General features: G+C 38.8%; 1 protein-coding gene across 2 annotated transcripts in view; it reads left to right on the top strand.

Moving 5' to 3' along the window:
* Positions 1-1,935: 1,935 nt before the first annotated feature.
* fanci (FA complementation group I) overlaps positions 1,936-10,792 on the top strand; it is a 16,753-nt gene continuing 7,896 nt past the window's right edge. Inside the window, exons 1-23 of one of the 2 annotated variants that reach the window (XM_073813266.1) lie at positions 1,936-2,115; positions 2,233-2,325; positions 2,500-2,572; positions 2,773-2,903; positions 4,016-4,169; positions 4,436-4,493; positions 4,694-4,735; positions 4,807-4,930; positions 6,052-6,137; positions 6,280-6,412; positions 6,488-6,568; positions 6,696-6,832; positions 6,894-7,074; positions 7,161-7,248; positions 7,329-7,459; positions 7,540-7,610; positions 7,681-7,795; positions 9,436-9,558; positions 9,661-9,729; positions 9,813-9,914; positions 10,005-10,193; positions 10,378-10,499; positions 10,578-10,739. In XM_073813266.1, coding sequence (XP_073669367.1) covers positions 2,233-2,325; positions 2,500-2,572; positions 2,773-2,903; positions 4,016-4,169; positions 4,436-4,493; positions 4,694-4,735; positions 4,807-4,930; positions 6,052-6,137; positions 6,280-6,412; positions 6,488-6,568; positions 6,696-6,832; positions 6,894-7,074; positions 7,161-7,248; positions 7,329-7,459; positions 7,540-7,610; positions 7,681-7,795; positions 9,436-9,558; positions 9,661-9,729; positions 9,813-9,914; positions 10,005-10,193; positions 10,378-10,499; positions 10,578-10,739 — 2,465 coding nt within the window. In that variant the 5' untranslated portion in view covers positions 1,936-2,115. Of the gene's footprint in view, positions 2,326-2,499; positions 2,573-2,772; positions 2,904-4,015; positions 4,170-4,435; positions 4,494-4,693; positions 4,736-4,806; positions 4,931-6,051; positions 6,138-6,279; positions 6,413-6,487; positions 6,569-6,695; positions 6,833-6,893; positions 7,075-7,160; positions 7,249-7,328; positions 7,460-7,539; positions 7,611-7,680; positions 7,796-9,435; positions 9,559-9,660; positions 9,730-9,812; positions 9,915-10,004; positions 10,194-10,377; positions 10,500-10,577; positions 10,740-10,792 lie in introns of both variants that reach the window. The other variant, XM_073813265.1, reaches the window with a different exon arrangement.

Below are 10,792 nucleotides of genomic sequence, written 5' to 3'. Positions count from 1 at the left end.
CCCCACTGCTTCGAGGGGTTTATTGCGTTTATAAAACGGTTACTTCATATGCATAACGGTAGCGGGATTTTATAAAATAAAACATAAATAAATTGTAATTATATTAGTACAAATTTTACTCTTCCGCCAAACAAAGTAGTTCCTCAGAATGCAACAGAGCGCAGTTCCCAACCAACACAGATGCAGCAAAGACACAATGAAAATATGATTTAAGACTGTGGTGTTTATTTTATAAATCACAATTCATCTAATTTATACATTAACATTTATATTGTGCAACTTTTGAAGTGATGATCAAATATGCTTGGAAGCATGCTGAACTCTTTCCCTGTCAGCGGTTTTTTTTTTAAGTTGCCACCCAGTTTTAGTTTAATGCCTTGCAGAAAAATTATCTTCTTTAAACAAACATAAAATATCAAATGAAAGAACAGACCATCCGCTTTCAAACAAACAAAAAACCGTTTCATCCTACCTTCATTTGTTCTCTTATCACCTCTCAAATTTTCAGCTAAAAGCGGAGATAATTCCATTTTTGTGAAGAACTTTTGTAAGAGATCAGATTCAAAGCCATCAAAACTTACAGGTCACGCTAAATCCACCACAACGCTGTTGTGTCGAGTGAATGAGTCAGTGTTTAAGTTGGGTAAGATTGCCATCTAGTGGATAATAGCGGAAATATCAATTTAAGACAAAAACAACTCAGAGAACGTTTTTCTATTTATTGACGAAATGACTTAACAATATCTATGACATTTATCTGGATATCGCCATAATTGTGCAAATGTAGAAAAATTAAAAAATGATTAAAGACTGTGGTGTTTATTTTCATAAATCAGTACGCAGCAACAGTGGCGCAGTGATACTTATGTAATACGGTCTGAACCGTGGGTATTTTATCACGGCTTAGAACGCGTTTCAACCAATCAGAATGAAGAACCAGAACGAGCCGTTTTATAAACAACATTTTATGGCTCTTATTTCAGTATTCTTCAAACTGCATGTCACATCCCATAAATTATCATTGTATGCTTTAAACAGCAAGTCTCTTAAATATATACATATACATAAACCCACAATTTCTGTATTTGTTTTTCATATTCTAAAACCCTTTATTTATTTACAAACCTAAAACACAGACACACTAATTCTAAGAAACAAATTACTCACATTTACACGTTAAAGATATGTACTTGTATGTTGTTGTTAAACATGTCTGTTTACCAGTGTTCATTTTTTACAATAACCTCACATTACATACCTGAATTATCAGGAGAAACAAAGGAGAAGCAGATTTAGTGACTTTCCTCAGCATAGCTCAGTAGCATCGAGAGTAAACACAACTTTGAACCATTTCTAATGTTAACGTTTTTATTAGTGCTGATGAGCATAGATTAATCTAGAATAATCTCATACAAAATAAAAGTAAATGTTTGCATAATATATGAGTTTGTGCTGTGTGTAATTATTATTTATATATAAATACAAACACATTAATGTACAGTACGTATTTAAGAAACATTTAGATGTGTATATATATTTATTTATATTTTTATATATTATATATAATAATAAAAAATGATATATAAATAAAACATTTCTTAAATGTATATATATGTATGTGTGTGTGGTTAAATATATATAATATTTATACACAGCACAAACTCATATATTATGCAAAAAATAACTTTTATTTTGTATGAGATTAATGTAGATAAAGCTATGCCCAGCCCAAGTTTTTATTCAATTTTACAAACTACCCCCAGAGAGACGACGGGACTGGGCCACAACGTTCCGCCCACTTATACACACGTTACGTGAAACTTCCAATCCACGCACATTATACTTCTACGCTACAGTAACAGCCAATCAAATGTGCAGAAGTGAGATGACGTAACAGGAAGAGTTTCGTTTATCCACTGGCGGGAGAATTTTATTTGTTATGAAACAGAAACATGGTGACGGCTTATTCTAGGGAAGAAGACAGCATAGGGCTAAATACCTATCAGACAACAGTTATTTTATTGATATCTCAAGTCCGTTTATAAAAGAGGAAGCGTTGAACACTCACAAATTACACAGTTTTAGTTGTCAGTATATCTCGTTTTAAATGCGAATGTAAGTTAACATCCGACAGCTGTTTTTAAGCTTTATTTGCTTTGATAACGTTTTTTTTTTTTCAGGTCAAGGATTTAAAGTTATCCACAGGTTTGTTTGTGCGTATACATGTCAAAGATGAAGGTTACGGTGGATAAGATAATTTCGCTGTCAGAGGAAGATGGTGTAGATGAGCTTCAGAAGCATCTCGCCTTGCTGTCTGACGATCAGGTTTGTATTTTGTGTAATATTGATAACTTACATATAACGTATATAAATATGTACGTATAACGTGTCGATACAAATAGTCTCATATTATTTAATGTTTGAAGTAGCAGCACTAAATGATGTGTAGACTATTTAAATGTGCTTAATGACTTTTGCTCTTCTTGTCCTGCTTGTCAGCTCACATCCATGGTTACTAATAGCGCTTTAAAGGGAAAGGACACAGGTGTCCTGATTAAAGCTATTTTTAAAGGTAAACCGTGTTTGAAATGTACAATACATAAAGTCCAGCTTCAGCTGCACTAAGTATTTTATTTGTTAAGACCTCTAGTTATAGTGTATAGTCCGACCTAGACCACTGTACTTGGCAATGAAAGAGCACCTTTACTGAATATAACTTAAGCAAGTAACTTACAGCAGAATATGAAACTGTGCATCTGTTTGGCACATTAGGGTCACCGGTGAGTGTTTCACATGGTGCAAACCGCAGGCTGCTTGTGTACAAGCATTGTATTCCTCTCTGTGAGTCTGGGGACCTGCAGCCAGAAGTTGCCTCGGATATCATCGGTCTTCTGATGTTGGAGGTGAGATGCTCACTTTTATCTACACGAAGCAATAAGAGTAGTATACAATCTTTGGTGGTAAGTGAAAGACTGAAGGTTCGAACCTCACATGACTCCAGAAGACTGTTCTTTGCACATTGACCCTGAAATAAATATGACCTCATGTTATGTCAATCACATTTACACACTGCCTCAGAAACCTTCGTCAGTCAAAAAATATTTGGATATTTCTGCGTTTTTCACATCCGTAGATCACATCGCATTTTAAAGGGTGTTTTGACATCAGATCCACCTTACCAAAATCAAGAATAGCATCTGAAAAGTTAATCCATCGTCTCGCAGCACAAAGTATAACAAACAAAGAGACAGAATATATAGACAGATAAAAAGTGCCATGATTGCCATGTATGGTAGCCAGCCAGCAGGGAGGAAATAAGCTGTCTTGCTCAAGTTAGCTCGAATTTTTCCCAGCAGATGAATTAATACGCATTGTATATGTTTGAAAGGTTTGTATGCGTGATGAATTTGTAGGATAACACATACGAAAAAGCGCATATGAAAATGACAGACTACAGTGTGCAAAGTTTACTTGAAACCATGTCATACTTTATTGTTTAGTTTAGAGACAATAATCATGTGTATTAAACATCATCAGCTTGATTTGGAGGAAATAATAATTTGGATTAAATTCATTAAATTAAAATTTTCCATGTTTAAGTGCTCCCCAGTGCTTCTATCCACAAAGAAAACATAAAAAGAACAACAAGTGTATTTTTTGTTTTGTGATGTAGGTAGCAAGTCTTATTACAATAATACCGCCTGTCAATCTGCACTATCCAACCACGCCACTGACACATTCATTAAGTTTCAATTTCAACAAGCAACCATCATGGCGATCAGTGACTGCATTTCATCAGCTCATTGGCATTTTAAAGGACGCATCCAAAAATGGCACATTTTTGCTCGCACCTACGAAGTGCCAATTTTAACATGTTTTTTTATAAGTTATCTGTGGGGTATTTTGAGTTAAAGCGTCACATATGCAGTTTGGGGACAACAAAGACTAATTTGACATATTTAAAAAAAAAACTCACCCCTTTAACAATTCATGTACAACATTCATATCTTCTCAGACACACAGTCTGCCTGGTGATGCGTTGGCAGCTATAGGGTCTCTATATGTGGAGGCCATTAAGGTGGGTGAGATGAACAATGGGAGATCGCTGGAACTCTTCCCTACCGTCTTGACTGCTCTTGCTGCTACTGAAGCATTGGCTTATGGCAAAGGTAATAGGTATTGCATAAAAAGCCACAACTTCAATCTAATAGACCAAGTTTAAATTGATTATAAACATTTGTATGTGAAGAGATCAAATGAAATGTAAGTAGTAAGAGGATAGAGGATACAAGCAAACATTTCATGCACAATAATATACAAGGATCACAAAATGGGGAGAACAATTATTGTGCCTATAAAGTATCTTGTATCTATAAAGTGTGTAAAATGATGATCATGTAGTGTGTGAAAATGTTTTTTTACGTTTATGTTAAAGGTGAGCTGAGTGGAGATGAGTATAAAAAACAGCTGATCAACAGTCTTTGTTCGAGCAGGTGAGATATCCTATTTAACTGATTAAATAAAGGCTTTCAGATAGCATTTATAATTGGTCTCAGTTTGATCATTGAATATATGGGTTGATGGCAATGAAATAAAATTGCTTTGAGTTTAAAACAGCCTAAAACACATCATTTTACACTGGCTTATTTAAGAAGATTGTGGTTTTAGTAACAGACTCGTCTAATGTGTACAGATGGGATCCACAGTGTGTAATCCACCTTACCACCATGTTCAGGTATGTTCAAATCTATTGTACTGGTCAAATGTATGAAACCAGAAGAAAAACTCAATGTTTTGTTGTGTCAGGGATGTTCCATTGTCTGCTGAAGAACTTCAGTTTTTAATTGAGAAGATTCTGCGCATGTTCCTAAAGTTGGATCTACAGGAGATCCCACCTCTGGTCTATCAGCTACTACTGTTGTCCTCAAAGGTCTGATATTGAATTCTGATGATAAAGTAATTTTCTTAAAGTAGAAAATGTATATATTATGCCCATTTTTACAAAATGTTATATAATTTTCAGGTTTGCCCAGAATGTGTAGGACTGTCAGTAAATGGCCATGGGTGGGGCTTTATCAGTGTGACATCACATTGATAAGATAATCAAAACGGCATGTCTAATGAGACTGATTTGGTTTAATAGGGATTAAAATAGGAGGAGTGGGTGGATTTTTTAATTGTAGGGTGGTTGTGCTCACACACTGCCAACACACATTTATGTCCAAACATCTTGTAAAAGTAGATTTTGCATAGCAGGTGCACTTAAATGTTTTTTTTTTTGTTTGTTTTTTAAGTTGCCAACCAGCACCAGGATTTTTTTTCCTCAAATATGGGTAGATTTTGAGCAAAAAGCTAAAAGATAATTGCATTTTTGTGAAGGAATTTTTATAGAGATCAGATTAAGAGTGATTATCAAAACAAACACAGAGTCCTTACTGTTTATCCTAATGCTGCGTTCAGACCAGCCGCGGTAGAGGTGTCAAGCGCGAGTGATTTAAATGTTAAGTCAATGTGAAGACGTGAATGAGGCGTTTAGCGCGGCGTGGTAGATGCGATTCCGCCCCATTTGCGTGTCTAGTTAACGCGAATGGCGCAAATTGCTGCTGCAAACGTGCGAGTTCAAAGATTTAAACTTTGGTGGAAAAACGCGCGCGTTAACCAATCTGGAGCTTGTTCTAGTAGTGATGTGATTACAGGAAGCGAGCGGAGTCTCAGAAGCCCCTCCCATGACGTGAATTTCCGTGTGAATGTATCGATGACTAGAATTTCACGTGCGTATGAAGCGAGAAACTCCAACTGTTCAAGCGGCAAACTAGGCGCGGTAGACGTGATTTTGACGCCTCAAACGCTGCTGGTGTGAACCCACGGCAAGGGGTTGCTTTCTGGGTTTTATAAGTTGTGTAAGAACGCCACCTGGTGGATAATAGCAGAAATCTCTTATTTGACGAGTTCACCTGTCACTGGTTGGGAAAGAGTTAATAATTAAGGCTACTACGTTTTTTTAAACATTTTATTTGTGTTCTAATATATTTCTTTACAATTTTTAAATAGGGTTGTAAGAAACTGGTTTTAGATGGAGTCATCAATTACTTCAAAAAACAAGACCAGCTACAAAAAGAGGAGCAGAAAAATGGAGAGTGAGTTTCTTACTTGCATATAGTTTTATTACATCAAATTACACACAAATCTGTCAGATATGTCATATAGCTGGCTTTAATGAGCATGGCATGTGTGTTATGACTATATAGACTAAATAGATGATGTGGTCTGTGTTTTTAGGAGTGAAGATGTGGAGGTACAGACCATCCCGCAGGATCAGCTGCGCCACGTGGAGGGAACCGTCATCCTTCACATCGTCTTTGCAGTTCGTCTCGACCATGAGCTCGGCAGGGAGTTTTTTAAAAGCCTCAAGGTACGTCTATCAGTCTCGCGTAAACCTTTTCTTAAAAGTAACACTGAGCCAGCTAAATGTTTTGATTGTCTGTAGGCTTCCCAGAGCGACCCATTGTGTCCTTTCAGTATCGCACTACTGCTCTCAGTGGCTCGAATCCAACGGTATGAGGAGCAGGTGCGTTTGTCTCTCACATATACACACACTACACAAGCTCAAAATAACCAAAATGTTGTCCACATAGACATCTGAATTGGTTTTGAGATGAAGCTGCTCTCACCTTAAAATTATTTACAATTATCAGGTATTTGAGTTCCTGAAGGTCGCCATCACCAAGAACTTCAAGGACGATCAGATTCAACAGAGCTCCAAGTTTCTGCAGGATCTGCTGCCTCAATGTAACAGTGTCTCAGACATGATTTTAGACACTGTGAAAAACAGGTAAAAAAGCATTTACACTTGCTTGTTGTGTAGTCATTTGTTTAACACATTTTGTCTGTAGTGTGTTTGGCTGGGACCATGTCACTCAGGGTCTGGTGCAACTGGGATTTATGCTTATGGATTCCTTTGGGCCTAAAGCCGGAGTGTTTGGGAAGGTCACGGATGTGGTGTCCGCTGTGGCTAAAACGCCAAACCAGCTGGCATGTCGACTTGGTGGAGAAGTTCTCTTGGAGAGTTTCAAGGTATTACATTGTGTCGATGTATTTATCTTTTTAATGTGGCAAATGTTTGCGTGCAGTTTGTATAAACCGTTTGTTTGTTTATACAGATGCATGAGCCAATCAGAGGGGAAATCCTTGAACAGGTCTTAAACCGACTGGTGACCAAAACAGCCTCCCCTGTCACTCATTTTATCGGTTAGAAGTTTAGTAGTCTGCTTGTTTATTTCCATTTGTTTGTAGCTTTGCATTAATTTTTTTCCTTGCTGCTCCCGCAGAACTTCTTTCCAGCATTGTGATGTCTGCTCCCATGATCCTCTTGGAGTCGTCCTCCAAGGTCACAGAAACATTTGACCAGCTTTCATACTTGCCCCTCAGCACAGTACAGGGTCTTCTCAAGGCTGTGCAGGTAAAGTTGCACCTGAATGTTGACATCTCTTTAAATGCACACCAAATATGTGATGTATTTGATATTATCTATCTTTTCAGCCGCTGCTCAAAGTAAGCATGTCCATTAAAGATGCCCTCATCCTGGTCCTCCGGAAGGCCATGTTTTCTAGGTTGGGCTGAAAACATTTTGGTGATTTATGTGTATAGCGATAACTTATTCCTAATGATCCTTCTTTGCAGTCATTTAGATGGACGCAAGGCAGCTGTGGCCGGGTTCCTGTTGCTACTGAAGAACTTCCGGGTTTTGGGGAGTTTAGCTTCTAGCCAGGCTAGTCAAGCCATTACATCCAGCCAGGTAAAATCTGCAGATGGACATTTACTGCAAACAGCCCATTTTTTAAAGGAGCTGTATGTAAGTTTTTGTTTGTACTAAATTAAGAAAAATACTATAATGTGTAGCTATTTAAACAAAAAATGCTAAGTTCCCGTATCGGTTTCTCTAAAAATCAATGCTTTAGCCATGTACTATGTGTTCAGTGGCGGCTGGTGACTTCTTTTTCTGAGGGTGCACGATGCGAAGTTCGTCACAACATGTATGTAGCCCGTCATGTGTGTGGTACGTAATTTCAAAATATGTGTTCTGCACTTTGAGAGATCGTATGTGCATCACGTGTCCTGCCAAAATAAGTGTCTGCTGCAGACGTGTCAATGGGTTTATGATAAAAGAGACGCTCGCGTTTGCCAGATACTCGCATAATCTCATGCGTAATCAGAGTTTAATGTTAAGGGAGTGTCTTTTGGAACATGAGCGTCTCTTTTATCATAAACGGTTTTGATGCGTGTGCAGCAGGCACTTATTTTGACAAAACACGTGATGCACACATGATCTCTCAACACGCAGGACACATATTTTGGAAAAGGGAATCACACACATGATACTCCGAACACTTATTTTGAATTCGCGCCCCTCGGATGAGGAGTCACGAGCCGCCACTGTATGTGTTCAACTTCATGTGGCAGCTGGCTTGAAGCAGTGCACGGCTGCATGGAGTTCTGATAACAACACAGCTTTTCGTGATTGGTCGCCTCACTGATAACAACGAACACGTGCATTTTATATTTAATCCAACCTTAAGTTCCACTATTACACATTAATTCATGTTTTTATAACAGGTTAAACCCATTATGTCGTAAAATAAAAATGAAAAGAAGCAAACGACGAAACTCTATTGGTATTTTAATAATCTAAGCTTGTATTTCCTGTTATTTTCAGGCATACAGTATAAACACCAACTGAGATATTCAATATAAAGGGTTTCTGGTTGCAACTTTATAAATATATTTGTTTTTTGAAAATTCACCATCTAATTTACAATTAAAATAAGGAAACACGGCGCACACGTGACTACGGCAAGCAGTAGGTGTCAGACTTCGGCTCTGTCTTTAACTCCTCCCTTGTCTCTGCAAACCTCTGCAAAGCGCCACATGAACTCAAACACACCTATTCTCTTTTTGAAATGGTACTTACTGGTCAGAATGTCTGTTTTTGTTTTGGTCTGCGTGACCCTGCAGCTGCCAATTTAGCCAATAGTGTATTTCGACAGCTCGGTTGCCAGTTATCATGGTTGCTTAAATGAGACCATAAATGTGACCTCCGGTGGACGCAACCCCTGAAATAAGTGCCAGATTGAGGTATAAATATCCATATGAGCAGGTTTGCAATCAACAAAAAAATTAGCAGATAAACGTATTCCTTTCATCCTCAGTTGCGCCTCCTACATGTGTCTGGCAACCCGAGCAGGGGCGGAGAATAAACTTTCTCCATATTTTGAATGTAGACTGCAATACCACGTTCAGCCTCTAGAGGTCAATGCTACATACAGCACCTTTAAACGATTTTAGTTAAATCCTACCCGCCACTTTCATTATTACTTTAACTATCCTTCAGGAATCCTCTATTTGTGCAAAGTCAATGTGGCCGATTCTTGTTTTCAGGTCCAGGCAGACGTCCACTCGCGTTACAACGCCGCAGCAAACGAAGCCTTCTGTCTGGAGATCCTGAGCAGCCTGCGTCGATGTCTCAACCAGCAGGCCGATGTGCGGCTCATGCTATATGAGGTCTGGGCATTTCAAGTGGAAGAATACAGCTTTATTTCACTGGTCCTCTTCTTATTTTTGTCCTCTGTTGTGCTGAGAATGTGATGTGATTTTATTCTGAAGGGTTTCCATGAAGTCCTCCGTCGAAACTCTCAGCTGGCGAGCTCCATAATGCAGACGCTCCTATCACAGGTGTGCATTGCAACTCTGAATGCATTATGATAATCATATATTTGAATCCTGTTTTTGATACGTACTGTGTTTGTGTTTGCCAGCTAAAACGCTACTTCGAACCCGAGCAGGATCTTCTTCCTCCCCTGAAGCTGGAGTCTTGTATCAGTGCACATGGAGATCAGGTCTTCCTCCAGGAGCCTCTGGTACTGTTGCAGTGTTTGATTTGCTAACCTTGAATCCCAACATGTGTGTGTGTGAACTCCAGATGATGAATGTTGGATGGTGTCGTTCAGGCTCACCTGCTGTGCTGCACTGTTCACTGCCTGCTGTGGTACCAGAACGTACGGACCGGTGGCGGCTTGAACGATGGCGATGAGGAAGACGATGAAGACGATGAGGGTGGAGTCCAGAATGAACTGCATGGCATTCTGGAAAGCATAACGAAACGAATGATTAAAAGTGAACTGGAAGATTTCGAGTTGGTATGTAGATGGTCCAAACTCTTTTTATTTGGTAAGATCAGAGAAACATTTAACACGTGAAGAGGAGCTATAAGTAACCAAACTAGATGAAGTACCATAGCTACAGTATTGCTATGAGGATCTGAAAGCTGCTATACTGATCACAGGATTAAATGGAGATTCATCCTATCCGTGTGCGTTTCAGGATAAGTGTGCCGAATTTTCAACAAGTTCCAGCGTTGGGGTGAAGAACAGCATCTATGCTGTGCTGGTTATGGGAGTGAACGAGGTCCTCATGGAGTACAACTTCATCACTGCCAATTACAGGTCTGTGCAATTGCGTCTGTGAAAGTCCTCTGAAACCTGTGCCGATTTGTGTTTAACACGCTACTCTGTGTCATGCAGTAAAAACCGTATTGAAGAAGTCCTGGAGCTTTTCAAGCGCTATCATAAGGTGTCTGAGATCCTGCGGGAGAAAGCGGGAAAGGGCCGCACGCAATCCAGCAAGACTCCTCGTAGCCTGCTGTCTCTGAGCTTTGTCTCAACACTGCTCACTGCTCTGTTCAGGTACAGTTCAAGTATAGAGTAACACAAATATATAATCATTGGATTATTGGATA

Source organism: Paramisgurnus dabryanus, chromosome 23 (assembly GCF_030506205.2).
Source record: "Paramisgurnus dabryanus chromosome 23, PD_genome_1.1, whole genome shotgun sequence".
Taxonomy (NCBI): Eukaryota; Metazoa; Chordata; class Actinopteri; order Cypriniformes; family Cobitidae; genus Paramisgurnus; species Paramisgurnus dabryanus.
The sequence above is the reverse complement of the archived record's forward strand: the minus strand, read 5'-3'. Positions and strand labels throughout refer to the sequence as shown.